The sequence below is a fragment of the Channa argus genome, chromosome 14, assembly GCF_033026475.1.
Source record: "Channa argus isolate prfri chromosome 14, Channa argus male v1.0, whole genome shotgun sequence".
In the NCBI taxonomy this organism is placed as follows: Eukaryota; Metazoa; Chordata; class Actinopteri; order Anabantiformes; family Channidae; genus Channa; species Channa argus.
Window position 1 is genome coordinate 16476678 of NC_090210.1, and position 18908 is coordinate 16495585.

The 18908-nt window shown below is 38.4% G+C and overlaps 1 protein-coding gene across 1 annotated transcript; it reads left to right on the top strand.

Annotated features, from left to right (window-relative positions):
- Positions 1–685: 685 nt before the first annotated feature.
- On the top strand, positions 686–15044 carry cnpy1 (canopy FGF signaling regulator 1). The gene is made up of 6 exons (XM_067529282.1): positions 686–878; positions 2982–3084; positions 3739–3854; positions 10527–10739; positions 12035–12131; positions 14865–15044. Exons 2-6 carry the CDS (start codon positions 2991–2993, stop codon positions 14903–14905), a joined length of 561 nt encoding a protein of 186 aa, XP_067385383.1. The 5' UTR covers positions 686–878; positions 2982–2990; the 3' UTR covers positions 14906–15044.
- The last annotated feature ends 3864 nt before the right edge of the window (positions 15045–18908 follow it).

Genomic DNA, 18908 nt, shown 5'->3' on the forward strand with positions numbered 1-18908 from the left:
ACATATAGTAATATAAAATTTAAGGATGTCAGACAAGTATGAAGATTTATTTCCTTTATTATTTTCCTTCATTATTTATTTTCCTTTATTTATTAAACGTTTTATGTACATTTTACATCCAGAAATCTAAATGGGCCAAACCCTGTTTCACTGCTAAACGTGTGGCACCTAAACCAAATATGTGAAGAACAAAAATGTAAGGTATAATAAATAAATTAACAATTAAGTTCTTCTGCTCCTCTGGCTTCCACGAAGTTTACACTTGTGTCTGAATAAACATGTGCACCCCTTTGTTGTAAATAAAGAGTTGAAAAAGAAAAAATAGACACTTTATATCCCTGATTGGTTTGTGCTGTCTGAGTCTAAAGCATGATTGGTGAACCAGACCGACAGCTAACAAAACGTGGATGTACCACGACCGAGCAACGGCTGTCAGCGGCGTCAAGTTAAAAGGAAGCCACCATGAGGAAAGGGGAAGTAAACTCACTGTGATTTTAAGATTAAAGTGCACCTCATCGCGTTTGGAGTCAGTTGTGAAGTATCCGTAAAGGATTTTTTTTTTTTACATAAAATATTAGAATGTTCTCTTAATTATTTTTACCTTAACTGTAATCTCACTCTGGGTCTATTACTGAAATTAATACAAATTGTCGGTCAATGAATATTTTATTTTGAAATACAAGAGCGGAAAGTAAAAACGTGTAAGGCATGAATGAAAGCTGTCATAGATAAGTTCAGCTCTAAGTTGAATCGTAATAGTAAGTATGAACAGAAGTTCAGTGCGGCTTATCGTTGTACGCAACTTCTCCTGACACAGCTGTCATCCGAGTTACAACGATCCCGTTTTCGCTGCGTGTGTGTCTCGCTCTCTTCCCCAGGTAAGACGGTCTCGCTAATCGACCCCCTTTAGCCCCAATATGTTGGCTTTTATTTTTAATTTGATCTCACATTCCACCGGGCATATAACAAGAACGTGATGACTTAATATACTGTACTGCATTTATTCCGGCTTTACATCTCACTGCGTATTTGATTCACTGTCATTCTGACGTGACCTAAGCAGTCGCAGTCAGTCTTACATAACGTACAATGTTTACGCACTTTATGCAAAAAAGTCCGTTCGTTGATTTCTGAGGGGCTCGTGTACGTTTTAACCACACGACGCATTAGTGGTTGCTCGTAGTTACGACAGCTGTTAAAAAAGCAGGAAGACAACACATTAGCCGCTCTCTTCTGTGCCAGCATGTTAACCCTGTTTGGTCTTTAGAGTCTATGTGTAAACATTTAGCCTTCAGAATTAGTCCGTCCGGGCTTCAAGCATAAAATAAAACACTTACAAAGAGAACTCGCTGTACTTTCAGAGTACGGTCATAGGTGTTCTTCAAGTCCACAAACCCCACGTAGACCGGATGGGCATACTCCCATGAGCCCCCCGGTAGTCTTTCAAGACTAAAGAGCTGGTCCACTGTTTCACAACCAGGGTGGAATCTGCATTTCTCCTCCAGGATCTGAAGGTTGACAATTGGTTGAAGGCTCCCTACAAGCACCCTGGCATAGGCTTTTGCAGGAAGGCTGAGTAGTGTGATACGCTCGTAATTGGAGAGCACCCTGTTATGGCCAACTCATTATGAGCACAGAGAGAAGTCCAATAACAAAGCACCACTTGCATTAAGATCAGTAAGGCTGTTCCTCTTAATTATTCACCTCCAGGTTTCTCCATCATTGCCCACCTGGTCCCCCAGCATAACTATGGAGTCTTTGGTGTTGCCTTCTTAAAGACCCAACCCCAGGGTCTCCAAGAAGGACAAAAACTTTGAAGTACTGTTTGGTGCGTAAGCGCAAATAACACCAAAGACTTTCCCTCAGCTTTCAGTCGCATAGAGGCAGCCCTCTCGTTCCCTGCAACTACAATGCGGCAGCACTCAGTTGGAGACTTGTGACTGTCCCCCACCCTCCTGACACCTGTCACTCTGAGCAAACCCAGAAAAATCCAACCCCTCTCTAGGAGTATAGTTCCAGAATCAGTGCTATGTGTAGAGGTAGGCCCAACCATATATAGTTTGTAAAGCTCAACCTCTTGCACCAGCTCCGGCTCTTTCCTTGACAGAGAAGTGATAGTCCACATTCCAAAAACTAGCTAACAAATCCATGGATCAGCATGCCTACACTCCTCACCTTGCCTGCTGCCTGCCTTGTATTGCACTTGACCCTGACTGCTGTCCCTACATGTTGTGGGCCCACAAGGTGGTGGTTCCAAGTTTTTTTGTCAGGCTGTGCCTGACCGGACCCCATAGGCAAAGGTCCGGCCACCAGGCACAAAGTTCTGGCTACCAGGCACTTGCAGACAAGCTCCCCTGTCAGGTCTGGCTCCAGAAGGCCCCCCCTCGGGGACTACTTTGCCTTATGAAACACAGCTCCCAAGATCATAGGGACACACATACCCCTCCACAATAGTAAAGCTGCGATTCAGAAGGGTATGAAATAGTGTACTTTAAAATGCAAGACACTACTGCTGGTACCTATTGCCGACATTCCAGCAAAAGAGCCTGACCCTGAGTTGAGCCTGCTTAGCTGACTCTGGATTTAACAGCTTGCCATCAATGATGGAGCTATAGACTCTGAGTTGTAAAATCAATATCTGTAGCTAAAAAAATGTTAAAATGTCAAAATTTCCATCTGTGAACTAAAGCACAGCAGAAGGCTGTATTACCACTAATACTTGGGAGTTTAATGCTGATCCAACTGTGAGTTACTATTACTATTTATGGGTCAATACAAATCATCTAGAAATGGATCAAGGATAACACATTATTCCCCATCCATAGATGTGCTAGTTGATAATTTAACCACATGGAAAATGTAGCTTTGACACTTGTTTTGCTCATTAAAAAAACTCACAAAATCATTATATTGATTATATTAGACTTTGATTCATGTTACTAAACTAACTATTCAGTCTAATTGTCTGAAAATCCTGTTAGGTTATCAGTATGAAGTCATGGATTATTCGGATGACTGTTATGGTGATTGCCATCTTCATCAGTAATGTTCATGGGAAGAGGGACAAGGTGCTCTATTGTTCTGGTAAGTCAGCTGTCACTGGATATTGTAGTAGAATATTTCACATGTTGTTTGGTTGTAGTTTATTGTAGGTTTTCTTTAAGTATTTTTTTATTTTAAGTATTTCTTGAGGGCCCATAATCTTTAAAACTTCAGTCTTTTCACACTGCACAAAAACATTTTTGTTTTAAAATGATATAACAAATAACGAAACAGGTAGTTTTGCAATGTTTATCTAGATGTCTACATAATTGCACTTGAGTCACTGGCTAATAATAATGTGTGTGGGCTCATATAAACACTAAGAGCATTAGCCATGGCTAGCACTATACTTTGGTTTGTCATAGGGAGATGCAGTAAATGCATTAAGTATTTGCATTTAACTTAATAAAAACTGTAAATGTAGCCACTGGTTCCACAATAAAATAGAAACAGACCACAATCCATATATTTAAATTTAGCCAGTCACTCTAACATGTGTTAACATCAAAGCAAAGCTTTGTGTTCAGCTAGTCTCTAAGGTGCCTCCTGCCTTGATTGGTCGGTATCCAAGAGGCCTGTTTTAGCCGTACAGTTTGTGTACACAGACCAACTGCTGGACATTGTAGTATGCTTTAGTTCCAAAAGTTACCTTCTAAAAAAGTATTCTCTTTTCATTCATTTACCCATGTTTCTCAGCATGCAAAGCAATTGTGGATGAAATGAACTACTCAATACATCAAGTGGACCCAAAGAAATCAATCAACGTAGGAAGCTTTAGACTCAACCCTGATGGAACTATGGAAGACAAAAAGGTATGGAACATTAAATCATTAGAAAAGAATTCCTCCCCTTACCATGTTCCACTACATCTTTTTACTTCAAGCTCTTAGTTGTGCTTCTGTTTAGTTTGGTGTTTTGTGACATCTGTTTGCCCAATTTCTGTGTCTTGTCAGGGCATCTGACTCTACTCATGTTTGCTCATCTCACCTTTCTAACAATGCTTTATCTTCATTTTCAAGACAAGCCCTGATTTAAGGTGGATCACCAACACAGCTTAGACATTTTTATAGTTATGTTTTCTTAGAAAATAAGCTCACAACAATCATCATCTAGTGGAAAAAAGTAATAAATGGATAATACTCAGTTCTAGTAATGATGCTTGCCCATTACAGAAAAGTTCATAATGTGCAAACCTTTGAGACACTCCCTTGTCAGTTGTATGAATGCAGATGTTCACATGTAGTGAAAAAAAATGTTTTAGAAAACTGTTGACACTAATGGACAGTTAGATACTATGTTCATGTTTAATTTAAATGTTAAGGCTAGAACAGCCACTGAAACTTCTACAATTCAGCATTATTTATATAGTGGCAATTCACAACAAAGTCATCTCAAGGCACTTTACAGAATAAAGTCAAGGCTATAAAGATGTATAGCGAGAACCCAACAATTCCCCCTGGAGCAAGCCCTAGGCAACAGTGGAGAGGAAAAACTCCCTTTAACGGAAGAAACCTCCAGCAGAACCAGGCTCAGGGTGGGCAGCCATCTGCCTTGACCAGCTGGGGTGAGTGGAAAGTGAAGAGAGAAAAGGAAAAAAAGCAACATCAAAACATTGGGCAGGTTGGTAGGACCAGTAGCTGCACACTGGAAAACACATAGCTTCAAAGCCGGGGAAACCTGCAGAAAGTGACAGAGACAGGGAGACAGAGAAGAAGGACAACTACGGGAGAAAAAAGAAACAAAGTTAATGTCATACAGGGGTGACAATTGTGGGACGAGAGGAGAGCAGCTATTTGTTTCCAAACAGAAACAAATGGATGATAACAAATTAATGACAACTAATTGGGTTAATTGGGAACAGGTCAGTAACATGACTGGGTATAAAAGGAGCCTTTCAGAGAGACTGAGCCTCTTGAATGTAAAGATGGGCAGAGGTTCACCAATCTGCGACAAAATGCGTTTAAAAATTGTGCAACAATTTCAGAAAAAATTTCCTCAACATAAAATTACAAAGACTTTGAAGATCTCCCCATCTACAGTATATAATGTTGGGAAAACATTTGGCGCATCATAAAATGAAAATTCTGGCAACATAGGCCCAGGACTGTTAGCAGCCAGAATCCTGCATCAGACAAGAATGGGACAACATTCCTCTCTTAAAACTCCAGCAACTGGTCTCCTCACTTCCCAGCCATTTACAGACAGATGTTAGAAGAAAAGTGTGTGCTACACAGTGATAAACCTTGACCTGTTCCAATTTTATTTAAATAGGTTGCTGTCATCAAATTCAAAATTAACTAATATTTTCCATGAAATGGTGAAATGTGTCTGACATCTGATAGGTTGTTTATGTTCTACTGTGAATAAAATATTGTTTGATGAGATTTGCAAATCATTGCACTTATTTAAGTTTTACACATCGTCCCAACTTTTTTAGAATTTGGTTTGTAGTACCTTACCAGTAAGTGGAATATAGGTGAGATATTTTGACTCTTTAGAACGAGAAAATTATCATTTTGTACCTGATAGTTGGCTACAACGCTACACCATAAAATACGTTAAACACTTCAAATTATCCTTACAATTACAGAACGATGCTTGTATGCTTTCACTCTCAGCCTGGTTGGTTCACCTAAAATGAACACTGAAGCTTTGTGCAGTGTTATATCGTTGACTAGCTTAACATTACAGTAAACTAACTCTGGCTATGCAGTAGACTGAATCAAAGTTTTAGCTGTTGGTTATTCCGATCAGATTAGCACATTAGTGCCAGTGTTTTCAATGCATGCTGAAATATAACTAACCTGGAAGAAAACATGAAGGCTTTGTACGATTTTGTGCTATTTAGACACCAGACCATCTATCCATTATGCAAACCACCTGCCCTTCTTGGGGTCACCAGGGTGCTGGAGCATACTTCATCCCATCTAAGGAAAGACATGGTGTACCCTGGATTTATCCCCAGTCTATCCAACCTGCCGGTCCTGCTCGTTTAGGTTTGCACTCTTGTGGCCATAAGGGAAACATTAATTATAAAAGGCTTATTATTTTTTATATTTATTTTTTATTATTTTGTCATTTCCGCTTATCCCGAGGGTCGCCACAGCGGATCATTGTCCGCACGTTGATTTGGGACAGTTTTTATGCAGGACGCCCTTCCTGACGCCGCCCTCCCATATTTCTACCGGTCTTGGACCGGCACTGCACAGCTGGGGAGAGGAATGGGCTGTTGGAGGTCCAGTGTCTTTCCCAGAGACACTTTGACATATAGCTGTAACTGGGGATCGAACCACTTTTTTCTTTTTTTTTTTTTTAAGGAACTTTTGGCTTCACTTAAAATCTAGAACCGAATTTATAACTCTACTTCTTACATATGAAGCTCTAAATGGTCAAGCTCCATCATAACTAAAAGACCTCATTGTACAATATCATCCCACATGTGGTTCCCAGAATTTCCAAAGGTAGAATGGGGGGCAGAGCCTTTAGCTATCAAGCTTCTCTCCTGTGTAACCAGCTCCCAGTTCCTCTCTACTTTAAGTCTAGGCTTATAACCTTGATAAAGCTTATAGTTAGTTATACTCATGCTGCTATAGGCTTAGACTGCAATAATACATTCAGATAGATTTAAGGTGCTTTGAGGAACTATTTATAAAATGTTTTCAGTAATGTGTATAAAATGTGGTTCCTGATTCAAACAAATCCCAGGTTTCCCGCTTTCAGTGACTCGATGTATTGTCACATCCATATAGGCACCTCTTCTTAGACTAGCTGAAAAAAATCTAAAACAAATGCTTTAACTACAGCCTATGTAGAGCCCTAACTGTAATACTATTTTGAATTGGTAGAATAGTCCATGGCTGTGCAACATGATAACTGACACCTCACCTTCACCTTTGGTCTTAGAAATTTGTTAGATAGACATCTTGGTTAATTCAAGTGTTAAGGTTAGTGTGACAAGTGTGTATAATATACTTTATCTTTGAGAGAAAACAGCATGTCCTCAGGCTAGTCACCAGGCTAGGATGCTGTGGTTCACCCCCTGCCCTTAGCTGACACTAACCTCCACCTGTTGCATTGCCACAGAAGAAGCCAAGCCTTGATCCCATGCCCTCCAAGCTCCCTCTTTTTCAGTAGCTTTTGACCTAGTGTGAATCAGAAAGGGAGGGATGTCAACGCTCAGTGAGCAGGATTTGCAGGTTTTAAGTCTCTGCTCTTTGGCCTCTTTGCAGCAGGACTTCCTGGGGGCATGGGGCTGTTCTGTGGCACAAAAGTTAAACCTGCATCTTGCAACAAAGCCACATTTGAATTCTCCAAAGACATTGAACTTTGCTGAAGTGGCGCCACCGTAGTGACCAGTGGGAAGTCATGCATTGAGAATGAGAAGATGCACAATAGCATGGTGACAATGTGACAGATAGTATCATGGCCTACAAATGTAACAGTGTGGTGACTTGCCAGGTTTTTTTTTTTTTTTAACCCTAGCATTTCCTTTTGTGTCTCATTAGATATTTAACAAAAGTACAAAAGAAATGTAAAAAAGAAGCTGGGCTGTGTCCTCTTATCTTGGTAAGAATTTAACGTCTGTGCACCCTTCAAAGTTCCAAAATACATGTACCTACCCCTATAAAAGCTCAACGTGCTTGAACTAATCATGGTCAATGCAGAGACTAACTAACTACAAGCTAATTACACAGTGCTTCAGTATTTCTGTTTTGTTGTAAAATAAACTTTTTACACATAGATTTACTCCTTTTCTTTCTGATATGTAATAAACAATAGTCACAATTACATTATGGCTTCCACTTTTCACTTTGAGATGATTATTATTATTATTATTATTATTATTATTATTATTATTATTAATTTATGGGTCTTCATTGCCTATATAACAAGGACAATGAAACTGAATAGCCGCTGTCCACAGTGGTATTATAATGGTTCCCTGTCCAATGGGAATTGAATGGCGGATAGCATCCCTGAGAAACCTATTTTCTGTCCCAACTGGTCGCACCCTCCCACACCCTACCCCCCTGTCCCATTCTTCAAACAACGCTGTGACTGACAGTTTCCTTTCACAAGTCTCTGACTGGCAAGGAAGGAGTTTAATTCTAAACCATTTTGTGGCATGGCATGATAATGACTCAGGCCCAAGCCCTTAGTTAAAATGAATCGATGTGGTTTTATTGTTCGACTGGGGTGTGGTGTGGGGGTGTTGGCTATTCTTTCTTTTTAACAGGGGTTGTATAATATTGAGGATTTTGTTTCTTTAGATTTCAAAATAATTTTTAATGGTAATTTTTATTGATTAGTAAAGATGCATCTGTTATTTGATGTCCAAACATTTGATTTTAGATGTGAATATAAGTCACAATTTGATCTGGATATTAATCAAAAGGAAGACACTTGGACTTTCTACCCCCCGCCTTTGCCTCAGAGCTATAGTACGGCTCTCTTTTTCCAAAATTATGTATTTTAAAAAAGCCAATATGCAGTATATATTTCTACAACATATATATGTTATTAATACACAAAGTATCAATAATGATCATTGAATAATAAATTAACTACATAAACTCATAAATTAGTAATTTTCCATTTAAATTCTTTTAAATTTATACTTAATCTGAACATTTTTCTTAACATCTTCGGTCATGTTCACACAGGTTCTTAGCAATCCTAAAGGTTTCAGTACTTTAAAAAAATGACAATATAAAAATTACAAAGTGGAACTTTATTGTTTTATGTCTGTATGTGTTTCAAAGCTTCATTAAAAGCTAAACATCAGATCTAGAATAAAGCGGCTTCAGTCAAACTTAATGTGTTCTATAATTATAGGACTGAAAGATTTAGTTCATTTACAGATAGTTACTATGAAAGACAATTCTGTTTTTTACTTCACCTGAATACACTAACTACTAATCAAATGGCACACCTGGAATTCAGTTATTTTTCCTTGTCACCTATGCCTGTTCATGAGGATGGTTTTATTGTAAAATGGGAAGGCTGACACACAACTGCCACAGTGTCCCTGTCCTATTTGGAGAAACATTACACTTGTATTAATAACTTTTTTGTTACAGCTTTGCAAAGGTGATGATTCCTTTAGGAACCTAAATATTGTTTGTTTTTGGTCAGCCAGTTTTTGATTGACAGGTGAACCTCATCATTATTACCTTCAATGGTACTCAGCCTCCGACCTTTGCCCCTATGCTGTAACACATTCTGTTGACTGGACTTCCTTTTAGTGTTGTCAAGCTCCAGGGAACTTCTGGTGAAGGAATCGGGTTAAATAGATTGTATCAACCAGAGGGAGTAGTGATTGGTTCTTTTTTTTTTTTTTTTTTTTTGATATATGAACACACTTTTTATCAAACAGAGAAAGAGGCAAAAAAAATGAAAGGATGGAAACAGATGGGGAGAAAATGAAAAAATCAAATTGTGTGTGTGTGTTGTAATCAGCAGGATTGGGCCAGAGGAGAACACATCCACTTCTGAAAAGACAAAAGGGCCAGGGGATAAAATATTTAAATTTTTCCAAAATCCAGTTCATCTGCAGGATGCCATCCAACACTCCCCTCTTACTCTCCATGCTGTACCTCTTCATTCCTCCCCACCCCCAGCCTCTTACCTTTTGACCAAAAAAGACAAGGAAGATTTGCTCCTTTGATCATTGAAGGATAGCTGAGCATGAATGGGCTAAAGGTAGTAGAAGCATTACAGGCGCTGAGCAGTTTACCCTGCACTTGGCATCTGTAGACGACTTCTGCTTCTCCTTTTTACTCCTCTTACCCTACCCTACCCTTCTCAAGAAACCGAGTGCTCCCTTTGGCTTTTTCAACCCATTCCAAAGTCTAAGGGCACCCCCTTTTCAACCTTTTCGACATCACATCCTTGCCCCCTCAACCCAGGCATCGCCCCCTCAACCCAGGCATCACCCCTTCACCCAATATCCTTCCGGGGATGGTGGGAGCAGGGGAAGCACCTGTCTTGACCCGTCTAGACACCGCCTTACTGTTTTGTCTTGAAATGGGGTGTTAAGAAAAGAATGGAGAGATGAAATGGGTATTCATACAGGTTAAAAGTCAGAGTTGGAGGGTGAAGTTTGTTTATGAGAGTGAAGAAACAAGAGGTCACCCTGCTGAACCTCAGAGTCCTGTATTGTAGCCTGACTAGCAACTGTCCAGGCCTCACCCTGAGGAGGAAATGTTTTTTTTTTTTCTTTTGTCATAAGCTAATGACTTGTGGTGTTTGGCTGCCAGTGCAGTGACATAGGTGTCATCTCAGATTTGAAGGTTTGTTTTTCATATTTTAATGATGCTAATGATGTTTTTTTGTTGTTGTTGTTTTTTTATTCTATCTTTTCCTGGTTTAGTCTGTGTGTTAATCTAACTTTCAGAGTTAGTACAGGAAACACTGGGTAATGATCCCAGGGTTCCAGTAAACTCACACAATCAAGCAGCTCTTATACTTCTTTCTCTGGCCAGGTACCTCTTGTTCGCTCAGAGACTTACCTCGGCGAGCTCCTGGACGAAGTGTGTAACAGCATGAGTGACTACGCCCTGCATGTGGACCCTGATACTAATCACAAACAGTACAAGAGGTTTGCTCCCAGGAGCAGCAAGGAAAGTGGGACCTTTCCTGATTTCAAAAATTTCCAGTTTGATGGACCGGAGTCATCAAATGCCTTGAAATTCGCAGTGAGTGCAAAAGTTTATGTAGAAACTTGTGAATATTCTGTATTTAATTTGTAATGCTCAACTGATTATTAACTGAATATTTAGTAAACCTACTATAGAAATGCTTTTGTTTGATATACACACGTGAAGAAATATGTATTCAAGCAGGTTAGAATAAAGGATAAATAAATTACACTTTGACAGTCCAACCATCCTGTAATACATCCTCCATTGTGAAGAAATGTCTTAAATGTCTTAGAGAAGTGTTATTTTATCATTATAATCATTTTTGTAGTTTGTGCTGATGTTGAATTCTATTGTGTTACTGCCAACACGTTTTTGGGGGGGCCGGGGGCTAGGAAAAAAGATACTCACCACTGTTCAAAAAGGTGTGTGTAATATGTAACATACATGGAGAGTTGCAGTTACATTGAAACTGAACATATTGAAATGACCATTGTCCATGCGCTCTTCAAAAAACTTTAGTTGAGCTTTGGGGAGCAGTTGCTTCTTACTTAAATTGTAGCCTTTTTGTCAGAATTTGACAATGTAAAGCTTGCTTGACTGTAGACGGTGACACTGGTGTTTAAGCAATAACCAGTGCATGGCAGACATTAGCCATGATGGTTTCTAGGTTGTTCCTGACCATCTGAACAGTCTGAATAGTTTGGATCTTTTTCTAAACCTTGTAAAGTGGTTGCACTTCCTTGGAATCTGCAGTTTTTGGAAACACTCTCCAAGAGACATTGCTGACTTGTGTAAATTTACACAAACTCTTTGTCAGGTCTTTACTCTGTTAGTTGGGCTTTCCCATTGTACAGTGAGCCCTGTTAAAATAAAAAGCCTTTTTTACGTTAGCCGGAGAAACCAAAAGCTGTAGTTGGTCATGATTACTAAAATGAAGTTAGGAGGCCCTGGCTTGCCAAATTGCAAGATATTTCAACACTACTGGATTAAAAAACTGAGTGGGTGTATGTGTAGATCTAACTCTATATAAACAATTTGTGTCTGTGTTAATGTCAGAAAATCCCAAGTGATTAAATTTGTTGGTGGTGGTGTTTTTTTTTTTTTTTATGTATGTTGTACAGTTATTCTTCCTCCCCTTTGAAAAAGTTCAAAGGAATCATTGAAATCCCAATATTGCCATAGTAATGTTCATGGTGCGTGTACAGTTACATACTTTCTTCAAGTTTAGGGTTACTCTCCAGGAAATGAATGTAGGTGAATGTAATGTCCCCTCTAGTGATAAAAAAATAAGCGTGTGTGTGCGTTTCTTCTTCGATAAGTGTTCCAACTTACTTTTGTTTTTGTCTCAGTGTGAAACGATCGTGGAAGAGCTGGAGGACGACATTGTATCTTTATTCAGCCAGGACACAGGGCATGTGAATGAGGAGTTATGCAGCAGAGTCTCAGGTATCAGCAGCTCTTTTTCCCTTCTCTACACTGCACTAGATGATTAAAACTAATAAATTATTCAACTCAAATCTTTTTTATTTATATATATTTAAAACTTGTACTGTACTTGTTCTTGCATTCAAATATTTTATGCACATTAATTTACTATGACATTATAAGATGACTTTATACAACATATGTACGGTTAATTTAATCTTTGTCTATGTCATATTTGGGGAAAGTTTTCACGGCTGTATGCAGGGCCAGAAATTAGTTTTGATAAATTGCCAAATACCCCCCTTAAATGCTTCACATAGGGCGAGTTCATACATCTGGGGTTGCAGCTACAGAAGTGAGTATCACACACTTCTGTCATGCATTCTCTACCACAGAAAAGACGGCCATGCTGTCTTTCTCCATTTCAAAAGGATTTTCTTTACAAATGCTAGATTTTTGGGAATGTAGATTTATGCAATACCTGCAGTCTATCCCTCTGCAATTCAGGCATCTGTGTTCTAGCATTCACATAATTGCTTAATTGGCTCAAATCTGTTCCATTTGCCTTGATCTTATTTGATCTTACTAAGGGACTCAGGTCTGATTTTATTCATTGAGGTGTGGACAAAGCAAATTAGATTTTTTTTTTTTTAAGTCTGATCTTGACCAGTTTCATATATCAATTCATATGCAAATGTTCTAGGTTTGATTCATATCCAATCTCCAACGAAGCAACTGCTGTCAGAAATGGTGACTAGTAGTTATTTTGTTTGTTCTTCTTGCATTACACGTTTGTGCAAATGTGCATGTTGCCTGTCATCAATGTTGGCATCTCAGTCCTGTAAAAATTAATACAAACAAAAGAAACGGATATTAGAGAAAAGGTTTCAGAATTGTTAGATGTTTATGAAGAAGCTTCTGTTCAAACAAAACTACAAGGATGATTCTGAGGCTAAAAGAAAAAAATGTGCTGTGGTCAGATGAACGCAACATTAAATTCTATGGTCCTTAATGACAAAAGGTACTGTATGTCTGTATGTCTGTCTGGTGGAAAGACAATACAAGTCACTGTCCAAAGAACACCATACCTACAGTAAAGCATGGAGGTGGTAAAACCTGTTGTGGGGTTTGACACTGTTTGATGCACTTGTCAGTATAGAACGGAATGGGACACTGAACAGTCAAATTCTTGAGGAAAACCTGTTGCCCTCTGCCAGAAAGCTAATGATAGGATGAAGCTTCACCATTCAACATGTCAGTGAGCACACAGCCAAATTGACCATAGAGTGGGTGAAGGTCAAAAAGGTGAATGTCCTTGTATGGCCTAGTCAGAACCCAGACTTGGATCATATTGAAAATCTGTGGAAAGGCCTAAAGACTGCAGTCCCCTAGCAGTCACAATCAAATTTGACTCCGCTTGAGCAGTTCTGTGTGGAAGAGTAGGTAAACAGAATCCAATCAGACCAAAAGCCTTAAAGGCCTTAAAGCCTTAATTTTTTTGTTTCGTTTGTATTTTGTAGCCCACATTGAGTGAGTAAAGCTGTAAAAGTTCTCCTTATTTTTTTATATATTTTGAAAGGGGACAATTCTTTTCTAAATCTGCTATATGATGTTGTTCTTGTACACGTGACTCACATTTCAGTAAAATGTGCAAATGGGTGTCAGTTTAAGATCACAGTGGTGTTCTGACTGGAGCTGGATATATGTTGCATAAAGGGATGAATGTGAACCACCAAATAAATAAAGCCTGGACCTGGCAAAAAACAATCAGAACTGAGCTTTGAAGGATAACACCTGTCATTTTCATCTTCACTATACAGACACTAAACCACACTGAATCTTCACTACTCACATTTGGTGAGTTGTCAGTCTGGAGCCTGGATTAGGTTGGTCTCTGCCATAGAAAACAATTAAGAACAAATCATTAAGACACACTGTTCCACAGGATGACATCAGAGGTGCCCTCCACAGCCTACCCAGCACGATGCCAGTTTGTGCCATCTGGGTGGGGGTTCTGTTCTATTTAAAATTGACACATGTCGCTTGTGTGGTCCTGAATTGCAGCAAGTCAGCAAACCAATGTGTAGTCTGGTAGAATGGAAATAGACAAACATATGTTCTATAAATGTTGACAGTACAAAATCAAAATACAGGATATTTGAATAAAAATTGTCTTTTAGCATGTTTAATAAATATAAACATGCTAAAGTTTTATAAAAGGTGGCACACAGGCACAGCCAAATAGAGTGCACTTGCTTCTTTCTTCCAAAATGTGTGGTGTAAATAGCCTTTGTCCAAACGGATGTGAATTGCTGTAACTCCACCAGAAATGTCACATGTGCAACTGACTGGCTGCAGTACAAGTAAATGCAAATACAGAGCATGTGGGGCAACGTTAAAATTATTACAAATATTTCAACCACCCGTTTTGAAATGTATAACTGTTATCCAGTAAGGCAGTGTATCTAGCTGAGGGGATTTTAATATGTATTTTACAACAATGGAGGTGTGTGGCATAGACAAACAACCCAATCCAGGCTGCAGGTGGACGAGGAAGGTTTAATGCCAGTTTTAGCATCTATATGGTAATTGTGAACAAAAGCAAAATGTTAAAGGACTTAACAGAGAAGCCCTCTTCTATGAATTTAGCCATCATGTCATAGAATTGCAACGTAGAGCCATGTTTCCATATATGTAATTAAGTCACGAATGTCAATATTCATAAGGCTGTCTCTTTGTTTTTTCTGATTTCAGACTACTGTAAGGACCGCAGTCACACAAACGAAGAATTATAGTGGTGTGTTATATTCGTGGTGGGACCAGCTGTGTTGCTGACGTTACACAAAGTAGACCTTAACCCCTTAACGAATCAGTTTGATTTTGAACAAATGACAATGAACAATTATTTTTAATACATTAAATCTTGAAACTCTATTTTGGATTTCAGTAACTTTTTGAATGGATCTTCCTGCACTTGGCATATAGATGTGAGATGTGTTGTCAACCACTGGATTTCCTTTTTTATTCCTTCTGTCGCTGCTTGGATTCTACATCAACTCAAGAGAATACGTAATTTTATGCTAAAATATTTAGCTTTTCCTCAATTATGGACAAATTGATGCTATAGCTGATCTCTACTTACTGCCTTAATTCTACACCTTTATGATCGTGTTTAGAGGGATCTATTTGTAGAAATCTTGAAATTGCGCAACGCTTTGTCTAGTGGGCAGAAAATTTAAATTTATTTTACAAATTTGAGTCTTATGTTAGAAGGCAAACACAAAATAAACCTAGACTTATGAAAGAGTGACCCAACTGTATTATCACTAAATTATCAAGTCTCTGGATTTTTCTGTGGACGAATGTTGAAGAAGGAACTTTTCCACACTTTCCTATATGAACTTTAAATCTTAAAAAAAAAATAAATAAATAAATGTCAAGAACTAATGTGGACTGCTAGCGGATAATCTAATGCTATTTATACCAACACCACTGCAAAAGCACTTAATGGTCAGACATTCACAGTAATAAACCTAATACCAAGTAATTGACAGCACATAGACACATGGACATATGTTGATGTAACATACAGTTAGTTGATTGACTCAAGAAGCTATTTAAATGTGGTTTTAAGTCTGTAGAGGTAATGCTAGTGAACAGAAAACAGAACAACAGAGGGACCAATGAGACTCATGTGGCACTTCCTCTCTCTCTATATAAGTTAAATTTGATTAAGCACGGGGGGCAGCATGGTGGAGGAGTGGTTAGCCCTGCCATTGCACAGCTAGAAGGGCCCCAGTTTAATTCTGCCTGCCAGCTGTTGCCTTCCTGTGTAGAGTTTGCTCTAAATTCTCTAAATTGTCTGTAGGTGTGAATATCAGCATGCTCTAGCAACACAAGCAGACAAATGATTGGTTTGTAAAGATTATCAGGTTAACACTCACAAGAGGAAACAAACGGGAAGCTACTGGACTCACTGTAAAGGTTTATAGTTTGTTTTTTTCTCATGAATGAGAAATCATTAGGATGCCAAGGTTTTTCAAAATACAGGTTAGTCTGGAAGTTACATTAGATAACAATGTTTGTAAAAGTGATGATTTTTTCGTATTTGTGTAAAAGGTGTCCAGCATGGAAGTTGTCAAACACAACCACCAGCCCAGCTTTCTGTCTCATTACAAAAACCTAACACTGTTTCAAATCAACATGGTGAACGTTGTTTCTTTTTACCATGACCATGATCATTAACCTTGTGCTTACAATGACAATATAGATCATCTAATTTTAAAAGAGTACTTATTTTAAACCACAAAAATGATCCTTCCTTAAACCTAACAAAGATGCTTTGCGCTGAAGTACCCTTAATTTATGGTTTTTACCAGACAGTGGGGAAAGTGATCTATAGTATCTGGTTTTCTGACTGACAGGTTTATCATAGCCAGTAGCAAAATATGTTCTACACCCTGTTGTATGAGTACTTTGGGGGATTTACTTACTGAGGTTAGTGTGTGGAGAAGATTATGACAGTATGGCTACTTTATGTCTCTCCTGTTGTTTTTCTGAGGATGAACATTCACTTGTTGGGTTGGAAAACCTTTTGAGACAGTGTTTCATTTTGTTTTCTTGTATTCTTTTACTCTTATAGCATAAAGTTTGGTCACTGAGCTACAGCATTAACTTGTATTCTAACAAGATTAAAATATATTTGTCCTGGAGATTAGCATAGTTAAGTCGCCCTTTTTTTGGCTTTTGGGGCAGCTGCAGTAGGCTTTGATCAGCGTAGCGCGGCAAGGCCCAGGCTTGGCATGGCCATCCAAGTCTAGGGTGTGAAATTGGTCTGATGTCATCTCCCATTCTCCACCTTCACCCGCTTTTAGTGAGCGTAATTATATTTCCGCCACAAAGCCCCCATCCCCTCGTTCAATATTCCAAGTTTGACTAGGAAGCGTTTAGAATGCTATGGCTAAATTACTCAGTGGGGGGAAGGGGGACTGGGTCGGCTGTCTTTTGTCTGCAGGAGACACAGGGGACATCAGTACTTTGCAAAATGTAGCCTACTTTTCTTTTCTCTGCTCATCTGCCCTTTGCCTCTGCCTGTTGGAGAGATTGAGTTTATGACAACAGGATGGATGAACCTTTGGTAAATAAGATGTTTTTAATAATATTCTGCCGTTTCCTACTGAGCTATTATGATTTTTTAAAACTCTTGTGGGTAAATAGGTAGTGATGCGGTGTTTTCTAGTTTTAGTGCTTATTTTCTACTTGCAGTACAAATGCACTTTGCCTTACTGCTGCATTCTTCCAATGACACCCCAAAGCTTTGAACATGAAATCTCATTATAGAGTTTGACATTAGTTTAACTAATCCCAATTGAAATCCCATTGTCTCTAAAACTATTTCATCCGCTGCTGTAGACCATGAGATGCAGATGGAAATTGGATATTAAATCTAAAACAGAAACCATCACACAGCTTTATCTACATTTCTTGCAGCCAAAAACTGCTTCTGGACAGAGGAAAGAAAACACTGTAATTTAAAACAAAAGTTAAGTTAAATAATTGTTTTTTTTGTTCCAAAGCCACAAAGCCCAGTTAAATGGTGTAAAGTGACCATAAGAAATGCAAATGTCTCCCAGACTGTTAAACATGACCACCAAGATCTGTATTTTCCACATTTTTTTTGGTTCCAGCTTTATCACTAGCTGCTGTGTATCATTAGCCAAAGCACATTCACAGTGTCCAAGTCACTGCTGCTACCTACAGCTGCTAGTGGATGAGACCCAGACAACTCTCTGGGGTGTTTGCTGATGGATTTCACTCTCTCATATTTCCTCCTCAGTTTTGTTTTTATCAGTATTTCTCCATCTTAGTTAGATGCAGATAAACAATTTACAGAAAGGAAGACATATGTATGAGGTGATTTTAGCAACAGTGATGGATTTGAATAATTATGCTGACTTTAAACCTATTATCAAACATCACATGTTACTGTTTTTGTTGTTGTTGTTGTTGTTGTTGCTTAAAAAAATCATCTAGCTTTAAAGGTCTGTTAATGGGTTAATGTTTAAGATCAGTTTAGTAATTCTTTTAATTTTGAGAACACAGCGTTTTGGCCAGTTGATTGCCTGATATCAGTATACACCAAATATTATTAACTTGCCTTACAATTAAAGCTTACAATTATATTCGTGGGGTGTTCTTCGTTGACCAGCTTTGCTTTTATTTCAAAATTGTTATAATTGTGTTGTAACCAAGAGGAATTCACCAGAAAAACTCTTCTATTAAAGTTTGCTCAATGTCTATATGCATATAAATCATATTATTGATGTATGGTGACAATTGCGTTTTCTATAGCTGAAGCAGTACATGTGCATTCAGGTGGAGAAGGAAAGATTATATAGTTATGTGGTTCACTTCCCTGACAAATTGACACATTAAAGATCGTTTGTAATGTACAGCAATGGTGTGCTTATGGGCAAAGAAAATTCTGAATTATACATTCACAAAACGAATTGCACATCACAAGATATATGTGTGTGTGTTTGCAAAAAATAATATCTAAAGAACAGAGCGTCAACAGGGATATTATAGGGATTCCTAGGGATATTCCGTAATTTGGTTAATTCAGTTATGGTTGAAAAGTACCTATTAATTTGATTTTGGTCCTAAATTTGGTACTTTATATAATAATAGTATAGCACAATGTGGCTTCAAACTTCTGTGTCACTTTCAAAGCATCATAGTGTTGCAGATGTTTTACTACACCAATGTGGTTTTGCATAGTTCAATTTAATACAGTGC